This window comes from Sciurus carolinensis, chromosome 14, assembly GCF_902686445.1.
Source record: "Sciurus carolinensis chromosome 14, mSciCar1.2, whole genome shotgun sequence".
Classification (NCBI taxonomy): Eukaryota; Metazoa; Chordata; class Mammalia; order Rodentia; family Sciuridae; genus Sciurus; species Sciurus carolinensis.
The window spans coordinates 86439847-86461953 of record NC_062226.1 but is presented as its reverse complement, the minus strand read 5'-3'; the positions used below and the strand labels follow the sequence as shown (position 1 = coordinate 86461953).

The 22107-nt window shown below is 41.5% G+C and overlaps 2 protein-coding genes across 5 annotated transcripts in view; both read left to right on the top strand.

The window, feature by feature from the left end:
• The window catches only part of C14H9orf153 (chromosome 14 C9orf153 homolog), a 130705-nt gene extending 122310 nt beyond the window's left edge, over nt 1–8395 (top strand). Inside the window, exon 6 of the mRNA XM_047524037.1 lies at nt 8193–8395. Within this exon, the coding sequence (XP_047379993.1) occupies nt 8193–8395 (203 nt within the window). The remainder of the gene's footprint in view (nt 1–8192) is intronic.
• Golm1 (golgi membrane protein 1) overlaps nt 8254–22107 on the top strand; it is a 73337-nt gene continuing 59483 nt past the window's right edge. For 3 of the 4 annotated variants that reach the window (XM_047525662.1, XM_047525663.1, XM_047525661.1), the window contains exons 1-3: nt 8634–8747; nt 18865–19014; nt 20479–20658. In XM_047525662.1, coding sequence (XP_047381618.1) covers nt 18886–19014; nt 20479–20658 — 309 coding nt within the window. In that variant the 5' untranslated portion in view covers nt 8634–8747; nt 18865–18885. Of the gene's footprint in view, nt 8275–8633; nt 8748–18864; nt 19015–20478; nt 20659–22107 lie in introns of those variants that run through there. The other variant, XM_047525664.1, reaches the window with a different exon arrangement.

Here is a 22107-nt window from a genome sequence, read left to right as displayed (position 1 = left end):
CACATTTCCAAATGTTCCCTAATTATAGCACCTGATGAGATTCACTAGACCAAGAACAGGGGAGTGACCCTCTCCCGTAGGAATTCTTGCCTTCTAATGACTAATACCAGGCATGACGTACCTTGCCATGTTACTCTCAGTGGGCACAGTAGGTATTAACACAGGTTGTGAAAAGATCTTGGGAGTGGGAAGAACTTGCTTCATCTGGTAAGATGGTAAGTCACTAAATAAACAAACTATGCCAGAATAGGATGCAAGGACTCTACTCCACACATACCTGTATGACAAAGAGAATACACATCAAAACAAAGGACAGACACCACTGAAATACAATTGCCACTGACATATCAAACTGTATTTTCCAGAGATATCCTTCTTTCTCAAACATCATTGAAAAATAACCCATATTACAAGAGTCATTGAGAGTCACTGAGCCAGGCACCTTTTTATAGAAAAAGGGAGCAGGGATTAAACCCAGGGGCATTTAACCACTGAGTCACATCCCAAGTCCCTTTTAATTTTATTTTGAGAGAGGATCTTGCTAAGTTGCTTAGGGCCTCACAAAGTTGCTGAGACTGGCTTTGAACTTTGGATCTTCCTGCCTCAACCCTCCCAGCTGCTGGAATTACAGGTGTGCCCTACTGTGTCTGGCTTCCAGCCCTGCTTATGTTTTAGTTTTTTCAGACAGGGTTTCAATAAATTGCCCAGGCTGTCCTCAAACTTGTGATCCTCCTTGTAAGCTGGATTACAGGCATGTGCCACCATACCCAGCAAGAAAGCATCAGTTTTAAGGATGTTGTAGGTCTCACAGTACACTAAGGCACCTTATTGTTGTTGTTTTTTTTTCTTTTTAATCAGGTTTTAAAAGTTAATATGCTATCCTCAACTTCAAATCACATTAAGAATCATAACATTTGAGGGTTTAATTGCACTGTTTTACAGCCCTGTGAACAGGAGACTGGAGACAGTTATTTGAAAGTCCCAAATTGCAAGAGGCAGCTAATGTAGAATGAGAATTAAAGATCAGAAATTCCACTTTCCTTTGTACTACAGCAACCTGATCTTCCAAAGATTTCAGATGATAATTAAAAACCTTCAAATACATGGTTGCTAGACTTAGCAAAAAACAAAACCCAGGAAAGATGCACAGTAAAATTTGAATTTCAGATAATTTTTTTTAGTATCTGTTCAGTATATTTAGGATATACTTATACTAAAATTATTTATTGTTTTTCTGAAGTTCACATTCAACAAAACTATACAGTTTACAAAAGAACTCTCAGAATTCTTTTGCCTGTTTATGAGAAACCCAACTCAAATAGGTTTATGTAAGATGGGGAATTAATTGACTGATATAATTAAAAAGTCCAGGGATAAATCTTGCTTCAGATATGACTGGATCCAGAAGATCAAATAACATCATTAACATAAGTGTCTCTGTTTTTATCAACAGAGTAGACCCATGTAGCCCAACTTCACCATAAGAAACCCGAGGTCTAGATTCTCCCAATATGGACTGTCTTAGGGGAAAAAAGAACTTCTCTTTTACTGCAGTTCCAGTGACTATCCTGTATCAGAGTGTCATTGGATTAACTGGGTTACGTACTCAATTCTGTGCCAATTTCTATAGTGTCTAAAATCAGAAACTACCCATTTCCTGTAGGTGCCAGAGCAAATTACCAAGTCTGAATAGCTTAAAGCAATAAAAATGTTATTCTCCTATAGTTCTGGAGGGAGGACTGTGCTCTCTTCACACAGGACAGAATCCATCTCAGTTGTGGTGGTTCCAGGAGTTCCTTGGCTTGTGTCACTATTTCCATCTCGGCTGCCATAGTCATACTGCTTCCTCCTCTTTTCTGTCTTGAAACTTCTTCTGCCTTTCTGTTGTAAAGATATTTCTGATTGCACCTAGGGACTTCTGCAAAACCCAGGTTAAGTTCCTCCACTTAAGATCCTTAAATTAATTCCATCTTTTACCTGATCAAGTAAATTTTACAGGTTATGGAGATTAGACATGGATATATCATTTTTTAGGGGGGGTACCGTTCAGTTCTCTGTAGGCATTCAGGATGGACTAGTCAGTGATGAATAGTCCTCTAAAAATGCTGGTACCTAAAGAAGGGAAAAATGGATGCTAGAGAACACACATAGCAAGATGTTTATGGCGAGGATTTTCTATTCCAACCAATTCAATTTATTCTGTGTATTTAGTGTTTGGAGAATGACTACCTTGTGGTGGGCATTGTGCTGTCCATAGGAGCTTATGGCCCACTCTGAAATACCTATCCAGTCCCTCCCATGCAAGTGTTGAGGAGAATCCCAAGCTTGTGAAAGCAGAGATCCTTCCTTTGGGTAGTTTGCAGACATGACATGCTTGGTGTAATGAATTGTTCTGGAGCTGTTGAGTTGAGTTGTGAGAAAGGGAAGGGAAAAGGGAAACTTCCAAGAAGAATAGGGTAGCAAAGCTGGGCCTGGGGAAACCCAGGTTAATAGCCTGGTATGGTTTGAGGGAATCTGGATGGGCATCCTAGAATGCTATTAGTCAGTTTTTCATTGATGTGATCAAAATACCTGACAAGAACAACTTAGAGGAGGAAAATTTATTTTGGCTCATAGTTCCAGAGGCTTAGTCCATGGTTATCCTAGTTCATTGCTCTGGGCCCAAGGTGAGGTAGAACCTCATGGCAGAAGGGTGTGGTGAAGGAGCATTGCTCCATTCATGGAAGCAGAGAGAGGGAGGGGAAAGGGATTACAGGGAAGATGCACACATCCCGAGTATGACCCCAATGACCCACATCCTTCAGCCATGCGTCACCTGCCTTCAGTTACCTGTCAGTGAGTCCATGCAAACTTGGACAGACTGATTAGGTTACAGTTCTCATAATCTATCATTTCACCTTTGAATATTCCTGTATTAAAACAGGAGCTTTGGGAGGACACCTCATTTCCGAACCATAACAAAGATCTTATGTAAGCAAAGCAAAACCACTGGAAGCTCTTGTAGACCATGGTAGCCAGATCACTATTTGGGGAAAAAAATATAATGCTGTGGATAATGATTTGGTAAATCTGGGGTTCAGGTGCTACATTTCTATCTCATCCTCACATTTATAAGGTTCTCTAATCCAAACTGGCCTCTCATGAAGCATGTTTCACTTCACAGTTTTCTGTGTGTGTGTGTATGTGTGTGTGTATGTGTGTGTGGTCCTGGGGACTGAACCCAGGGCCTTACCACTGAGCTACACTTTCAGCCCTGATTTATGTTTTTCTGCTTCTAGTCCTGCTTGATTGCCAGAGGGCTCCTCCTTTAGATGTCTGCCTTAAAAATACCTATCTTCTAGATCTGCAACTGCCTCCTGTAGCAAATATGTCTCCCTGCACCCTACCCCATGCCTGGATTTTGCAGTGTATAGCATCCAGCCACCAAGGGGACTTCCCCTGCACCTAGGAAGGCAGATTTCCAGAAAGTTTCACAGGGCAGATTTCCAGCACATTCTATGGGCATCATTGTGACTTCTCTGCCATTCAGGGTACTATGATGTTGTGCTCCCCAATAAGGTCTCCATCTCATTTCTGAGGGTGGGTAGATAGACAGGGTGCTTTCCCTTGGGTACTCAATTCCATTCACAGAGGTAGTGATTGCTTTCTGTATCTACTATTCCTATATTCTTTAGAGTTCTCTTTACTTCTAATTAGCTAAACCCTAATTACTGTAATCCCATTATAGTAAATGGTTTTTTTGTTTTGTTTTGTTTGTTTTTGTTTTTTGGGTACCGGGGATTGACTTCAGGGGCACTCCACCACTGAGCCACATCCCAAGCCCTTTTTAAATTTTATTTAGAGACAGGGTCTTACTGAGTTGCTTAGTCCCTCGCTTTCTGCTAAGGCTGGCTTTAAACTCAAATCCTCCAGCCTCAGCCTCCCAAGCCACTGTGGCTACAGGCATGTGCTACTGCACCCAGCTAGTTAATGATTCTTTATGTCAAACTTTCCTTGTGTTTTCTCTCATTCCAGATGGCACCCAGAATGATAACACTAATGTTGTAGACCTGAGTTGGCAAATATAGCAACTATTCAGCATAAATGTAACTGGTGCAGAGGAAGTGAAGAATTTTTTATTTTATTAAAAATTTTTAAATTGTAAAACACATAAAATTTGCCATCTTAACCTTAAGTGTATAGTTCAGTAATGTTAAGTATATTCACACTGCTGTGCAACTGATTTTCAGAAATTTTTCATGTGGCGAAATGGAAAATCTATACCCATTATACATCTTTCTATTTTCCCCTTTCCCTAGCCTCTAGAAACTGCCATTAATTTCATTCAATTTAAATTTTAATTAGAAAAACTGGAGCATTACATTTTATAATAAATACTTTATTACATAAATACTTTATTAAAATACTTTATTAAAATGTCTCATCAATATTTTATTATTTTAATTACATGTAGAAATGATATTTTGGATATAGTGAGTTAGATAAAACACATTATTAAAATTGTTACATACATCCAGTGCTGATAGGATATCACAATAACATGCTGATTACAAATTACCTGGCAAACAGTAGGCACCCTACATATACAGATTTCCTTTATCTCTTATTTAAAGTTGACTCTCTTGTCAGACAGTGTTAAATTATACAGAAATGCAAATAGACATATATGCTTGTGATTGGCACCTGAACTCATACCATAAGCCACACAAAGGAGGAAACAGTCACAGACTAATCATTAGGACCAAGACCAAATTGCAAAATGAGAAGTTTGCCTTACCTTAGCTGAACTATGGAGGTCAAAGCTGTTAGCAGACCCAAGACGTGGGGGTCCCTCCTTCAGAGGTTCCATTGTTCTTTGTTCCTTATCTGACCTCTGGAAGAAAGGCCCTCTGCCAAGCAGTAGGTGGGAAGCAGTGATCTACCTTTGGACACTTCCTGGTCGGAGTTCCCTGCTTTCTCCTCAGGTCATCCCCTACCTTGTTCTCCATGAGAGATGTGGGTAGGGAGGGTGTGTTCCTTGGTCTCTGGTAGAAAAAGGGCAGGGTAGAGTAGAGTGCACTCAGGTCCATCACCTACCTGCCATGAGGAGACTCTGAATCTTCAGAGCTGGAATGTGCCCAGTGTGAACTGATATGTGTCAGAAGGTTAAAATGCAGAGTAAGTTTCAAAGCTTTAGTTGTTTAGGTTATACTGGTTTAATAAAGAATTATAACCAAGCTTATTTCACTTGTTTCTTTTCACTTTTTTAATGTGCCTATTAGAACATTTTTTAATTGCATATGTAGCTTGATTCTACTTTTATAGGTCAGCCCTGTTTTACACCCACCATCTATATGGTCTTTACTGATTTTCCTAAACAGTTATGACTTCTCTCTTCTTGGAACTTCCATAGCTCTCTGAATCTCTTAGGACATTTGCCTGCTGACATCCCATTTCCTCTTTTAATAGGCATCCTGATTTCCTTTGGTGTGGAGCCTTGATGAGAATTAGTGGCCACTTTCCACTACAGAGACTGGGGGATGAGCATACACATAGCAGTCCTCCCACTGGAAACTCATTTTGTATCTTGAGCAAGTGTGGAAATGACGTGTCCATCAGTTGGAGGTCCTATTCCTTAAAGCTGTAGCAGAGTATGATGCATATGCTTCATTAATTCTTCCCACCAAGTTATTTTTGCAGTGATTTTAGCTCTATACAGGTTCTCTAAGTTGTTTGGAAATCAATCAATTTGATTTTTCTAATTCTCATCATTGATTCTGTGAGATCTTGACAACTGTTAATCAATTCCTCTTTTCCTTAAGATTAAGGAAAACAGTCTACTTCTGTTGTTTGCAACCAAGAACCTTGATTGAATGTGCCTATGTTGCTCTACATGTATTGCATTTAATTCCAGCAAATTCTAGTTCTGGAAAGAACCACGTTTTGCAATGCACAGCAATCAGATCTACAGATCTATGTACCAAGAAGGATAGGTGTCATCATCAAGAGGGCTGCACAGTCATGCTTCTCGGTCCCGAGAGGTTGCTGTGGTCATTCTAGGAGCAGAGTATAATGGGCCATCTGAAGTTATGGGTCTATGGTAAGCAGAATAATGGCCATTTAAACATGTTCATGCTCTAATCTCCAGAAACTGTGAAAGTTAACTTAGGTGGCAAAAATGACTTTGCAAGTAGAGGTGGGAAAGTGATCCTGGATTATCTGGGCAGGACCAAGGGTCCTTAGAAGGGGCAACCCTTTTCCAACTGGATTAAAGAGACAAAACTACAGAAGCAGAAGCAGAAAGATGTGACACTACTGGCAACATAAAGAAGGGCAGCCTGTACAAACTGAAAGAAGCAAGGAAATAGATCATTCCTAGAGCCTAGAAAGGAACACAGCTCTTCCAACACCTTGATTTTATTTTAACACAGTGAGACCTCTGACCTACAAAACTCCAAATTTGTGCTGTTTTAAGCTACTAGGTTTGTGATAATGTGTTAGGGCAGCAGTAGAAAACTAACACAAGGTCCACCCCTTGACCAGGGGAGGACATTACTTTAAATGATCCTACCAAGACTGTAGTCCTCAGATATCAGGGAGGCAGCTCCCGTGTGAAAATCAGGTGCCATTAATAAATGAGGAAAAAGGATGCTGAATGGCAAAATGTGAATATCTACTGCAACCAACCACAACTGAATTTTTAGGGTCAGTAACTGATTAGGATAAATATTTTGGGTGAGATAACTTGAAGAAATAGGGGGAACTTTATAAGAAATGTAAATTCAATGCTTAAACACACACACGTACCTGCAATATATATACTATCTATTTAAAACTATTTTTAAAAATTCAAATTTTGTCAAAAAAAATCTAATGAAACTTGGTAAGAATGAGTGATTCTCCCTCGGTAAAGATAAAACTAATCAGCCAGCTGCCTTAGCACCTAGACATATGGACCTGTTCCATAATGTGTTTAAGAATCACTGACTAATTAGTTGTTGATAAATGAGAAACACTAATGGAGACCTACTTAGAAGCAAATGAGATGGAAGTTATGATCCACCACTTTAAGAATGCAAAACATACCAGGAGAGCCGAAAGGAGCAATGAAGGGAATAGACCAAATCTGTCCAAAAATCCTGAGTGTGATTATATAAGGTCATAAGAAAATCTGCAATCACCTCATCAGCAAAGCCAAAGCTGATGTTCAATATGGACTCAGTTTTTCAAAGCTTGGTCTCACTGGCAATAGCTTAACAGTTAGAGGTAACAAAAATGTCATTTTGGAATAGAGTAAAACATTACCCTAGAGGGGGCATACATTGTCAGCACTTTATACTTCCTTTCCTTTTGTTTCCCTTCTCTCTTTCATTTTTTTCTTGTCACTTCTTAATTCAGCCAAGAGGTTGGCTCATAAAGATATTTTTTCCTGTAGTTAAAGGAGACCTATGCTGAAATGACAGTGAAGTATCTTGGTCACCTTTTTCAAGGCAAATCTTGTTTAGTTGAAAATTATTTTAGCTGCGAGAATTCCTTTTGTGAGTTCGTGTTTTCCTCTTTGTTGTTCTGCAGTGCTGGGCATCCAATCCAGGGCTTCATGGATGCTAGGCAAGCACTTTACCACTGAACTTCATGTAGTCCCAGTCTGCTAGTTTGTTTTTTTGTGACTGGGATATGAGAGGTACAGAGGAAGGGGTTTCCTTTCCCAGACATCAGAGCTAGGAAGACTTGAAAAGATCATAGAACTGTTTTGAGTCTTGGCCTTATTAAAAATATCTGGAAATCTTTAAGACAAGCAAAAAAAAAAAATCTGTATCTATATCTAACTATATCAATATTCAGTTTCAGAACTCTGCAAGTGGGACTCTGGCATCTGAATGCTCTAAAAACTCCTTTCCAAATAACATGTCTAGCCAGTGCTGCCAGTTAAGAATCATTGCTTCAGAATTTTGTAGCATGATTATCCCAGAGGTCATTAGTTTTGTGGCATCCTCTCAGGGAGGTATGACCTCACAGTGCCTCTCAAGCATCAGTACATATTAAGAATTGCCCAAGGCACTGTTTAAAAGTCAGATTCCCAGGCATCATCCTTAGTCCTAGAAGATCACGCTTGCTGGCGCCTGGGAACTGGGCAAAACTTGGACTTGAGAGAGAACACGATGGTTAAGTAGGGAATGCCTGGTGGAGGAAACATGACAATTTTCTGAGTATAGACCTCCTGAAACCTGTTTTTCGCTGGTACCCTCCTACTCTGGGCAGTTTTGACCCAGACCAGAAAAGACGAGAGTGTGGCAGGTGTGTGGCGCTGGGTGTGGTTGGCTCTACGTTCGGGAACATTCCCCTGGATGTGGGTGTTGCCCCAGGATCTTTTTCTCTTTGGCAGCTTCCTGGTTCCACATGTTCCTCAGCGGCCTAGAGGCGGGGAGGGGGCGTGCCACTGGTTTTCCGGCTCCCACCGACTAGGGTGCGCGCACCGTGGGGCCGGGCATTCGCGCGCGGCCGAGCCTCGCCTCCTCGCGCTCGCGGCACCGCCTCCTCCCGCCGCGCCGCCGGCGCTGCCCGGGGGCGGGGACTCGCGCTGCGGAGGCCAGAGACGCGGCGGCGCTGGACGCGGAGGCGCGGGGCGCACGGCGCGGAGCGGGTCCGAGCGCGAGGTAGGCGGCGGCGGTGGCGGCGGCGGCGGTGGCGGCGGTGGCGGCGGCGAAAGAGCGGCCCGGGCGGCCTCGGAGCTGGGCTGCACAGAGCGGCTGCCGGAGCCGAGGAACGAGGTGAGTGGGCGGCGCGCGTCCCTGGCTGCAGTGGTCCCTCTCCTTCGTCCCTCCGCCCGGCACCCCGGAGACCCCGCGCGGGTCCCTGGAGACTCCCCACGGCTTGCGCGAGCGGTGCAGCCTTTTGCCAGCTGCGCTGGAGCCTGGCTCCACATCTGCCGCGCGGAAGCAGCCTGAAGCTATCCAGACCCCTGGGCTCGGTCCCCGAGGTCGGGCGTAGGGCCCCCTGGCCCTTCGGTGAGGGGCTGTGCCAGCTCCCTTGTGGAGGCCAGTTTTGGGCCACGCGGGGCCTTTCTTTTTGTTCTGAGCTTTGTCACGCGTGTCAGCATCCAAAGTCAAAAGCGTGAGGCGCCCCCAAAGTCCTACTAGTTCTAGTTCTGCTGCAAGATTTACACGAGGGCCTGAGGGCTGGCCACCCGTCCCTCTTCCTCCCTCCGCCCTAGGCGCGCTTGGGCCGCCGCTGGTGCCCACGTTGCCGCGGTCGAGTCCTGGCAGGTGACCCGGAGTTTGGCGCCGGGTCCTTCCTCCACGCGTCTGGAGCGGGTTCTCAGCTGATACTCTGGGTTCTAACCCGTGCTTCCTACTTTTGCCAGAATGAAGAAGCCGCACAACTTTTTTAGGATGTGAAATAGTCGCCAGGGGTTTTATACTCTTATTTCACACCCTGTTTAATATTTTTAATTATTTTTTTTAAAGCAAAGGAAAATTGGGGAAAAATGCCGATTTCGATGAATATTCTTTTCATTGGAATTTAAAAATCACTATGTTTGGAGTGCCATGATGTGCTGGTCATTTTCAGATGTGTCATCTGCAAGTCTGCAGAACCAAACTTGTGTGACTTTCGTGGTATGAGATTTCCTTTTGTCTGATTTGGGATCTCTAGGCCCTATAATTATGCAAAAATTGAGAAATAATCTTGGGGCGGGTAATAAGATATACAACAGCCTGATCAAATATTTAGGAGTATTAGAATGGCTCTGATTCCTGGCCATTAGATTGACTCAAATTTAGACAGTTTTAGGGTTTAAAACTGGGGGGCATGAGACCTGGGGAGCAATATAATCTCTTGTCCTTGGTCCTTGTGGGTCTCTGAAAGCATTGTAGCTCCTGCTTGTGTTACAAAACAGTAAGCTAAGCTCATGCTATTTAGGAAGAATGATTTTACTTTCTTTGCCATTGGAAACCAGTAACTTGCTAAAACATACATTCTTATGCCATACGCTTAATTTTTAAGGTGTTGATGGACAGAAATAAATGGAATTGTTAGAACGTTTAAAAAGTTAGCTTTTAAGACATATTTCATCCTGTGGAGAGGTGAGGTTCTCACATTTTTCCAAAATTGGTTTTGCACAAAAATGAAAGAAATGAGAGGAAAGGAGTACTGTGGAGGGGGTGGTCAAGTTGCTGGAGACCTAGCCATTAGGAGCTATAGCTTTCTAATTGCTGGCTACAGGTCTAGTTATTGATGGGAAATGGAAAGGCTCTTCATTTTCTTTTCTTTCTTTCTTCCTTTTTTCTTCTCTTTTCTTTTCTTTTCTTTTTTTTTTTTTTTTCCGAGGGGTGGAACAGAAACAGCAGTGAGGACCTAGGACCCTGACAGGCTCTGGGCAACCTGCAATAGCCTTGTGTTTATATGGTCACCTTCCCCAGCAGGAGGGGACTGCTGTCTTGTCCTGTGAAAGAACTTGAGAAAGATGCCTCTCTGTGAACAAGGTGGAAGGGTGGAGAAGGCTTTAAGCAGGTCCTGCGAGCACTGTTACTAAAAGGGATCTTTAAGGCAGCCTGATCCTGGAAGAACTTCCTAATTCTCAAGAGTCCTTCAGTGGCCAGGGAAGAAGGCACAGAAGGTGGTTAATAGTTCTGTGCCTTTGATTTTAATTCTGTTGTATCATTGTTATTATTTTTTCTTAAAAGCACTTTTTTTTAAAGAAAAAGAAAAAAGGAAAAAACTTTGAAAAATCATCTAAACATCTGTAAAAAAGTAGGAATGATCTTAATATGCTTATGCTCTTGCCTTAGAAAAGTGAATGATATTTTGCTTGCACCCCCTCTCATCACAAAAGTTCATTGAAAATTATTGTTTTCTTTTTGAAACTAGGTTAAAAAAGAGACTTTGCTTGAAGTCTAACAAGTGTTTACTAAATCCCCAGAGTGTCTTTGCCTCACACATTTTTTTTTTTTTTTTTTTTTTTGTGGTGCTGGGGATTGAACCCAGGGCTCTGTGCTTGCAAGGCAAGCACTCCACCAACTGAGCTATCTCCCCAGACCTGCCTCACACATTAATAATAAACATGTAATCTCAGATTTTTATATCTTCATCTTATTTTCCTTTTAAATCCTAAAGGATTGTATTAATAGAACATTCCCTTGTTAAGATATTGAAGATTAATTAGTTCCCAATGAAAAATTTACATATATAAATACTGTATGATTACACTGGTTTATATGATAATTTGCTGTGCTTTCAAAAATTTTTTGATCATTTTCATTGGTTAAAAAACATTTTTTAGCATTTCCTTGTGTGTTTGTTATTTATAAATTACATATATTTATATATATGTGCCAATTATGGTTATATTGTACCTCAAGTCTGTAATACATTTAGGTCTTGATTCATTGCCAGTAACAATGGAGGTAAAACCTTATTTCAAATATTTTCTTGTAATTTTGAGTGTTTTGGGCCTGTTTCCCTTCAGATATGATTATATCATCATGGTTGTTACTTTGGGATGCAGTGTTAATTTCTGCTTATGTTACTACTAGTAGTATTTTATGGTAGTATAATTAATATGATGTAGTATGGTATAAAATAACTTGTATACATTATACATAAAGCATTGTATGTCATACTTATTATAGTGAAATGTAGTTTCCATCGTCTTTTTGAGGATTAAAAACAAATAAAATTTCAGGATTTTCCTCTCCAGCCCAGTGGAGCATCTTCTATACCCTCTGGAATGTGTGTGTCCTGCCCAGTATACAGGTGGTCTCTCCCTTCAACCTCAAATTGTAATTTTCTTTTTGGATCCTCAGAAGAACCCCATGAGGGCAGGTATAATTGATCTTCCACTTTTTTTTTTTTTTTTAATGGAGACTGAAAGGTCAAGTAATACCTCAACATGGCAAATGTTTTCTTCGATGTTTTCATTTAATTTTCACACCAGCCATAGAAGACAGATACCAAAGTTCTCCATTACAGATAAGCCAGGAGATTTGGAAATGAGTAATTGCCCTTTGTCACCCAGTTAGCAATGAGTCCTCTCAGTTATCTGCTCAAGGCAGGGCCCTGCATCTTTGTGTCCCTTGAGAGTACAGATTTTTCTCACTCACTTTCAAATCCTTAATTCAAATGGGTTTGAATGAGATAATTTTTTTTTACTTCTTGTGGTATACATATGGAATTAATGTATTTGTTTTTGTTGTATTAAATGAAGAAGCTGTAAAATACTATGGGAATGCTAGAAATACAGCTTCAAGACTTGTATAATGTTACAATTTTCTATCTTCCTTACACCTTAATTTTTTTTCATTGTTACCATTTGGCTTTTGTATTTAGAAAAAGGCTAATTGAGGAAAAAAGAGAGATTGAATAGAGAAAGCAAGGAAAACATCATTCTTTCTTTCCCTGCCTTATATATTCCCACTCTGACTTTGTACAACTTGTATGTATCCTTCCTTAGAAACACATTCTGTATATGGAAAAATATATCCACATACAATATGTGTTTATAAAAATTCATCAACAGGGCTGGGGATGTGGCTCAGTAGTAGAGTGCTTGCTTAGCATGTGCAAGGTCCCAGGTTTCAGTCCCAGTTCTGCAGAAACAACAACAAAAATGGGATGGTTTTTTACTTAACCATTTCGTAACTTTTTTTACCCCAACATTTTTTTTTGGCAGAGAAGCACTGGGAATTGAACTCAGGGGTGTCTCCCCACTGAGATACTACATCCCCAGCTCCATTTATATTTTATTTTGAGATAAGGTCTCACTTAATTGCTGAGGCTAGCCTCGAACTTGCAGTCCTCTTGCCTTAGCCTCCAGAATGCTGGGATTACAGGTGCGTGTCACAGCGCCAGAATCCCCAGTTTGTATTTTGAATATCTATTGCTCTGTAACAACCTCTCATAGCTTAAATCACCATCTTATTATTGCTCATGATTCTGTGGTTTGATGAACTCAGCCAGGTGCTTCTCCATAAGATATTGGCCGGGCTGCAGTCATCTAGGGGTTCAGTTTTGGGGGCTAAGACTATAATGGCTCATTAGCTCTTAAAAGTTTGTATTACCTTGCTGAATTCTTAGAATGGACAGAATTTTAATACACTAATGATCAATTGATTTAGGCAGAAAATCTAAAACTATAATTCTCTAATTAGTATCATCAGAATTGGAGGTTTCTAGCCTGTTAGTTTTTGCTCTCTGTTGTTGATTTTGGAAGAGTAGATTATTCCTTGTCTTTTCCCTATTCTTTCTGTATCAGGTAGGAGAATCCTCAGAAACTGTGCTACCCTGGACTCAGCTGTCTTTTCATTCTGATAGTTTTGAAGATAGCTTTGTCCACACCTCTACAGCAGCTTTGATTCAAATGCTCAAAGAGAGAAGAGCCTTAGACTAGGAAGTTACTTTAAATGGAGTCCATTTTAGGTTACTCTTCTCAGAGAAATAAAAAGAAATCTTGCTTCTATAGAGCAGACAGTATAGATAAGATTTAGGAAAAAAGTTTTTACTGCCTCTATGCAGATAGAGGGTGGGAGGCAGTAAGGGAGCAAAACCTAAAGACCAAAGAAGAGCTGGGAAAACAAACAAAAACTCAGTCCCTAAATAGTAGGGAAATGCAAATATTTCTCCAAAGATAAACACTACACCTTCTCTGACATACCTTTCTGCTTAAACAGAGACAAGTGCAGTAGACAAGTGGAGCTGGAAAGACTTGTCCAGAGTGAACAAGAGAACAGGGAGTGGGCCTTAATCCTTCATCTACATTGCCTGGTTTGCTTTAAAACACGGACAGCTGTTGACATCCCCACGCCGCTGTTTGGTACATCTGAGTTGGGCCAGAAAATTTGCCTTGCCTTGCTTTGCCTTGCCTTGCATTTTCTTTCTTCTCTTCTCTCCCCACCGGCTTTCTTTCTAGAGCTTTATAGTTATACGTAGTAGTTGGGTTCATCCCAACAAATTCATGAAAATTTGCATTTCTAACAGATTCCAAAGTAATGCTGATGCTGCTGACCCAGGAACCACACTTTGAGAACCATTGAACTGTATAGGAGGAGTCTGCAACCTTTTTCTGTAAAGCATCAGATAACATTTTAGGTTTTATAGGCCAAATGTTCTGTTACAGTTACTCACCTCCTTTTGTAGCCCAGTAGCCATAGGCAATATACTGATAACTCATGTGTTAGCTTTCTGATGTTGTTACAAAATACCTGAGAAAATCAACATAAAGGAGAAAAGACTTATTTTGGCACATGATTTGAGAAGTTGTAGTCCATAGTTGGTTGACCCTGTTACTTTGGGCCTGATATAAGGATGATCATTGTGCCGGGACCATGTGGTGGAGGGGAAGGAGATAGAGAAAGAGAGTCATCTCCTAAACCATACACTGTAGCAACTCTTTAGATACCATTTACAATTGTATTGTTTATTATAAGTAATGTAGATATGATTTGAATTGTAAGATATGCATAGCTTATATACAAATACTGTATATACCCTTTCATATAAGGGACTTGATCATCTTAGAGTTTGGTAACCACAGGGGGTCCTAGAATAAGGGTCAACTGAATAAATAAACAGGCATGTTTGTGTTGTAGTACAACTTTACTTATGGACTCAGGTTTTAACTTCATGTGATTTTCACAAGACATTGTTATTTGAACTTTTTTCAACCATTAAAAAAATATAGCAATTGTTCTTAGCTCATGGGTAACTGACTGGATTTGACCCTTGGGGTGTAGTTTGGGACTCCTGAACTACAGGAAAGATTTGGAAGCACCTGCTGTGATGTGCCTTGGAGACCAGGTATGGAGACTTTCTTCAGAAAACTCCCAAGTGCTGGATTAAACAAGAAGGACTTTGGTTCTTTTATTCATTTTCACTCCTCCTGCTCACTTTTTCCCATTTCCATCACTTAACACTAAATATACATGCTCATTTAAAAGTTTTAATTTCTAGAAACTGTCAGCTTCCAGAGTTGGTGAAAACATGGTGCTCATAGTTGGGATTGAGGAAGTGGGATTCCATGTTCTTCCGGGTAACTTTGTAAAGCAACTTTAGCAAATGCTGTGGACTTGATCATTTAATCTTGATATAGAGGAGTTGACAAACATTTCCTAAATGGCCAGAAAATGTTTAAACCTCACAATAAATAATGACCCTGTGCACAGGTCTCTTTTAACTGTCAGTCTGCCTTGTAGCTGGAAAATGGCTCTAGAGGGTACTTAAAGGATGGGCTTTGCTGTCAGTAAAACTTGATTTACCAAAAATGCTGGGTATGACCCATGGGCAGTAGTTTGCTGACCCCTATCTCATAGATATTCTTGAAACGGGGTAAAGTGTTTTATTAAACTGTAAGAAAAATCTGGTGACCCAATTATTGCTGGGGCCTGTTTGCTCATTGCAGTGGTTTCTGAACTTCCTGCTGGGGAGATCTGATTGTCCAGCTTAGGTGGGGCCATTCTTGTGAGAACAAATAGAGGTGTGGCCCAGACACTGTTTGGAGAAGCTGGATTGTTTCTGGGTTGGTGATGGTCAGCCAAGCTGCTCTGTTCTGGTTGATCATATATATATTTTTGGCTATATGATTAAAAACTACATATGAAAAGGAGGTTTTTAAAAGAGAAATATTTAAGAGGTCAGGGGGCTTGTGCATTTGACAAGTTGTCTTTTTTCATTTGCTTTCTCTTTTTAAAAGTTAATAGTGGCCTCTGTTTATTCCGTCTTGTCTTTGGTGCTCAGGATGGAACTCAGGGCCTTGTGTATGCTAAGCACATGCTTTACCACTAAGCCACATCCCCAGTCCCTTTCTGTTCTCTTAGAAAAACTTTTTGTTTTATGGACATACAAGGTTGAGATAAAACACATTCTGAAGCCTAAATTAAAATGAGCATTAATGTATGTGTTTGATGTGGTGTATCTCTTACCACCTTCTGTCACATTCCCAGTTCATGTGAGTTCTAAAGTGGGGGAAAGGAAAGTGTTTGAACAATTTGACCATCTTAAACTCTGGTTCTGGGTTTCTGCCCTCTGTCTTCATCAGTCTTGTCACTTCTCTCCAGATCCGCCCTTGTCATTTAGCAGCAATGATTTCTGCACCCCTAGAGGCCAGCGATGGAGGGCCTTGCAGGTCTGAAGGCTCAGTGTTTGCCCTTCCTTTCTCCTGGCTGCCTTCTTATCTGGGCAGCATTGCTTCCAGTGGGAGCCAAGGGTACTTCTGACATTGCTGTCTGCACAGCTGCACAGCTTCCAGGGCAGCCAAGTGCGGGGCTTCCTTAGACAGCTCTTTCTGTAAGTTGTAGTCTGAGATGTCTGCCACCGTGGCAGCATCTGTAATTCAGCTCCTGGTGATGGTGGTCAGCCCTGTTTCAGTGCACAGCAGAGCCAACAGGAGGAGAGCAGATGGTGAGGTAAGATGGTGAGGTGTAAGGTAGAATGGTTGTGGAAGGAAAATATTCACCACCTTTTCCACAGAGGAAAAATTGAATCCAGAAGTGATCTGTTCCTCATCTTTCTATCCCTAATAATGGTCAACATTTATGGAGCAATTACTATGTGCCAGTTGTGGTTCTAGGCACTTCTTGTATATTAACTCATTTGTCCTCATGATAATCCTGTGAGGGTGTCAGGGAGGCACAGGCAGGCCCTGTGGCTCCTGGGAAGTGGGACCAGGGTCCCACGGGGCTGTCGGCTTCCAGTTTGTTCTCTTAACATTACCCTGAGCTTTCTGGTGCTCACACCACACCTGACTCATGGGATTTGCTTAGTATTTTATTGACTGGTGAAGGAAAGAGAATATTAAATGATCATCTGTATGTTTCCCTGGAAGTAAGAATCATGTCTGTTTTCTGCTTTCCTACTTATGGTACACCTACCTGCTGACTTTTATCTTGTGGAATAACACTGGATCTTGCAAGGGTTCCACCTGAAAGTATATTCTTAGGGGATTTACTATATGACAAAGGTAGCTGTTTAAAGTGCTAGGTTAAAATGGGTTGTTCAGTGGGGGATTGCTAGCCATTAGGGGGGAGAAAAGCTGTACTCACTGTATTTCCTTACTCCTTGCATCAGAAACGATTTCCAAAAGGATGAACAATTTTATTTTTTGTTGTTGTTGTTGTGGTGGTGGTGGCAATTTAATTAATTAATTAATTAATTGATTTTTTCAGTCCTGGGGATTGAACCTAAGACCAGGGCCTCCTGCATATTAGGCAAGTGCTTTATCACTGAGCTACACCCCCAGCCCTGGATGAATAATTTAAATCTAAAAATGAAACTGTGTACGGTCATCTTCGCATCTTCACGTCTTGCATCAGAGGATCATAGGATTTAACCAACTTCAGATAAAAAAAAATTTGAAAAAAATATCTTCAGTGAAATGTGTGAATTCTCACAGGAAGGGAGACAGGGAAAGATTATAAGTAGCTTCAGGTGTTTTCTGATCAGACCTTGGTCCATACAGGCAGGTCAGGTATTGTTGCTGGAAGACGTGTTTGTTTTTGTTTTTTAATCTTCTTAGGTTTTTTTGGATTTCAGAATTGTGTATAAGGGATTGTACATGTAGATAAGAGTTCGTAAACATAGGTGGATGTGTAAGGGTGTTCATGGCAGTCTTATTTGAAATGAGCCAGGAAAGCCATGACTACCTCTCTGTAGGAGATTGGTTAAATAAGTCATGGTACACAATTGTGCTGTATTCAATCCTTTAAAAAAAAAGGAACAAATGATGTGATCTTGTTTGGATTAAAAATATATTGATGTTTCTTTATGCATCAAGTTACTTCTAGAGTAGGCCTCTTCTGCCCTTCTTCCTTTCCTCTCTTTCCTTCCTCCTCTTCCCCATCTTCACCTTCTCTTTACTTCCTACTGACCTTTCTCCCTGTTTCTCTTCTTCCTTTTCCTCCTGTTTTCTTTCTCCTCCCTTCTCTTCCTTCCTCCTCCTCCTGTCCCTTCTGCCCCTTCTCCTCCTCGCCCTACCTCCTCTCCATCTTCCTTCTTTTTGTTCCCCTCCTTCCTGCTTCTCCTCTTTTTAGCACAGAAAGTCCTCTGTTCTCTGAGACAGTTTATTGCAGTGTGGCTACCTTCACTCTGACAAAGTTCTGTTTTATCTGACTCAGTAAAATTGGTGAATATCAACTTTCCTTGTTCTTGGTGACCTTTACTCACATCCAGCCGTATCTGGTTTTGAGTTGAAGTCTGTGAACAAAATTGATAGAGCTCCTTCCTTCTCGGTTGTGTTTTTGTGGGCTCCAGCTCTCACTGAGGTGCTTTTTTGCTAACACTGCTATGAGACACATCACACTGCATTTATATAAATGTACCTCTAAAATCAGAAAGGATTGTTCAAAGGGCAAGGTGGTGTTTGGCATGGAGAATGAATACCTTATTTGTAGCTTAAATCCTGAAACAGATTGATCCCCTCAACCCAGATTACAGCCAAATTCACCTCCCATCTCTGTCCCAAGTCATGAAGGAGACACTTCTGCGGGTCCTATATGTCATTGATCATGACTTACATGGGGCAGTTCACAGTCTCCTCCAGCATGGGTTTCCTGCTTTGCTCCAGAAACACCTTAATAGGGTGTCATTAATATCTCTATCAGAGTTAAAAAAAAATACTTCTCTCATTAGGCATCACATAAAATTATCTGTGGGGAATCCTGAGATAGGTATTCTTTCTGAGGTGAGATGGGTGCACTTAATATCTGCTGTTTACAGAAATGATTCTCAGTTTCACATGTCAAGGAACACATGCTAGTCTCTCCTTCATGGCAAAGTGGTTTCCCTGTGGGTGGCAAAGATCATTGTGACCTGCTTTGGGGATGATAATACTAGTACAGAGGTTTGTTTACCTGTTTTTACTCTGGGGTGTTTCTTTTGTTTTTGTTTCTGTTTTTGCAGCTTCTTGGCGCTGGTTTTGAGATGATGGGATTGGGAAACGGGCGTCGCAGCATGAAGTCGCCTCCCCTTGTTCTGGCTGCCCTGGTGGCCTGCATCATTGTCTTGGGCTTCAACTACTGGATTGCGAGCTCCCGTAGTGTGGACCTCCAGGTATTATGTCTGTGTTTTTGTGTGTGTATGGATGCCATTGAGTATTTAAAGTTGCTGGGTGATGGTTCCAGGGGTTTGCTGTTTATTGTCACCCTTGGTGCTCAGTGTACACACTCTCATAGGAGTTTAGGGCTCTGTATCTGACCCAGCCCAACCCTGGGTAGGAGAGGACACTAAGTGATGGATTAGGATCACTGCCAAAACTCCCTCTGGTTTTCAGTTGAGCATTTGGGTGGTTCTGGAAAGACAGCCTGCTGAGGTCCACTGACCACAGCCCATTTCCAGTCTTGGTGTCCACATGAACGTCAGAGAGTGGTGTTTGTAGCATATTTGGATGATGAGTATAAGAAATATGTTTTTAAAGGTGCCAATTATAACTTTAGTTTCCTGTGTCTTATGGACAGTCATTGGTTGGGACAGTGCTGAGCAATGACAGAGGCTCTGTCCTTAACCATACTTTAGTGAGGCTCCTCCAGCCCTCTTCTTCACTAGGCCTTGATCCTGACCCCATCCTCACCCTCGTCTTTGGTATGCCCAGCCCTGTCTTAGCAAAGAATCTCCTCCCCCATCCTTGATGTTGAAGTCCTTGGCCTGCCTTTAGCAAGAATCTTATTAAACCAGTTTATTGAGAATCCCTCTCACCTTCTTAGTCATCATGCATCCCCTGACACCTTCACTCTGCTCATTGATTATACATCTCTAACCACCTTTGCTATATTGAGAGTTGAGCACAGTTTCTTTACAGTGTTGCAAGTTACAACCTCTGTGGGAATAGTCAGGAGAAAAGTCTTCCTTTTCATTTTAACAAGTGTCAGAATAACTTTTACGTTTACAAAAATTATCCCCTTTTGTGTTCAAGCCCTACAAAGTTGGGATTTTGCTTTCTGCATTTCACAGGTGAGTGGACTGGAACACACAGAGATTGAGTACAAGTAGAGCAGGGGTTCTGACCCACTGGGTTCTTGGCCATGGAACTCCCTCTCAGAGAGCCGTTTCTGTTTTGTCCTCTCAAGCTACTCATCCAAGGTTACAGTCCTTGTGACTGAGCTTCCACTGCAGTCCCTGTTCTCTTGGGCAGATGAGACCTTGGTTTCTAGAGTTGCAGAATTGAATCTGTTTTCAGAAATTTTGTCTGATTAGAGGGTTAAGTGCTCTGTTATCAGGGTACTTAACTCTGAGCATTCATGCCCCACCTCATGCCAGGCAGTGCACAGGGCACTCTGGGTTTGTACTACCTTTATACCTCACAAGCCCCTGAGGATTTTTCAGTAGTAACATGGAAGCTCAGAGAAATGCGTTCCTCCACTTAAAGCAGGATTTCTCCAGAAAATCCTCACAAAGCACGTAGCCTTAGGCACATATCCTGTATGTAAGGCGGGGTGCAGACTTTGGTCCAGTGTGGTCTTTGGGGGAACTCAAGCACTCTCCCAGATGGCCTGACCTCACACTTTGGTTTCCTTGTAGTCACGAATCCTGGAGCTGGAAGGCAGGGTCCGCAGGGCAGCTGCGGAGAGAGGTGCTGTGGAGTTGAAAAAGAATGAGTTCCAGGGAGAGCTGGAGAAGCAACGAGAGCAGCTGGACAAGATCCAGTCTAGCCACAACTTTCAGCTGGAGAGTGTCAACAAGTTATACCAAGATGAGAAGGTATGGCCTACCTCATTGCCCTCATGCTTCTCTTCTGAGTGACAGTTTCTACCTTGGATGAAGATTTATGTCATTATGTGGAGTGGACCTGTTGGTTAGGTTGGGCATCTCCTCCCCCGACCCTCCATTCCCCACTGGGCTCATCTTTACAATGGTGGTAAATGGAAGAAATGTAAAAGAACCAAGGTGGCATTGGGTTCTTTCCCTTACTGGCTTTTTTCTTATTTTCTACTCCGGACCAGGTGCTTATATCCCACAGAGGAATAGTGTTTGTGCCTTCAAATATCTCACTGAGGGCAAGAGATACAGATCTCTAAACACCAACAAGAAAGTAGGGGCCGGGTGTGGCAGCGGCTCAGGAGGCAGAGGCAGGAGGGTCTCAAGTTCAAGCCAACCTCAGCAACTTAAGGAGGCCCTAAAAAGCTTAATGAGACCCTGTCTCAAAATAAAAAAAGCCAGGGGATGGGGCTCAGTGGTTAAGCTGCTCAAAAAAATAAAATAAAATTTTAAAAGTAGAGCATTGGCTTCTAAGTTAAAAAAAACAAAACAAAACTGGATCTTGCACAGATTAAAGGGACTTCTGGGTAATTAAAATAAGCTTTACATATCACTTTTTCATGAGGATTGTATGATTGAACTTTCTTGTTTACTTATTGAGAATTTTTTTTTTTTTTTTTTTTTTGTGGTGCTGGGAATCGAACCGAGGGCCTTGTGATTGCAAGGCAAGCACTTTACTGACTGAGCTATCTCCCCAGCTCTTGTTTACTAACTTGTATAATGGTATAAGTTACTCCTGTCTTCAAAGTCATGGTCGTTTATTATCCAGAAGACTTTGGCTCTTACTAATGCATGTGCCTCTCCCTGGGGAATGGTTGATTTATTAAAAGGAGGTTGTACTTCGAGATCCATTATCTCTGATGTGGACTTGGTTTTAGTATAAACTAGTACCCAGCACTTCACCAGAAAATGAATTACTTCTGAGTAGGTCTTCAGACTTTTCTTTCCTAACTGATTTAAAAATGCAAGAAGTACTTTCCTTTATTTGTAGCGTACTTTCCCTGTTCCCAAACTCATACATCTTCCAGGGAATTGTTCTAGTTTCAATGTTATAATAAAGTGCTTCTTTATTTTTCTTTGCTGGAAGACACTATTTGTATATTTGACTGAATATAATGGGCCTGAATATTTCTCAAAGTGTATATGTAGACAGTGTCCCTCAAGATGTGTTTCTTGGAGGACATAAGAGTTTATCCTGTCAAACTCAGAAACTGTAAAACGACTTTATTTGAGGGTCTTAGGCATTGCAGTTTGGGAGACACAGGTTCATACACCTTGAATCAATGTTCAGGGAAGGTAGGAAAAGTGGCTATATGGCTGTTGAATGTTGAGGAGAACAGACTGTATGATAAAGAGAAGAATTTATAAATAGGGTTGGGAGTGTGGCTCACA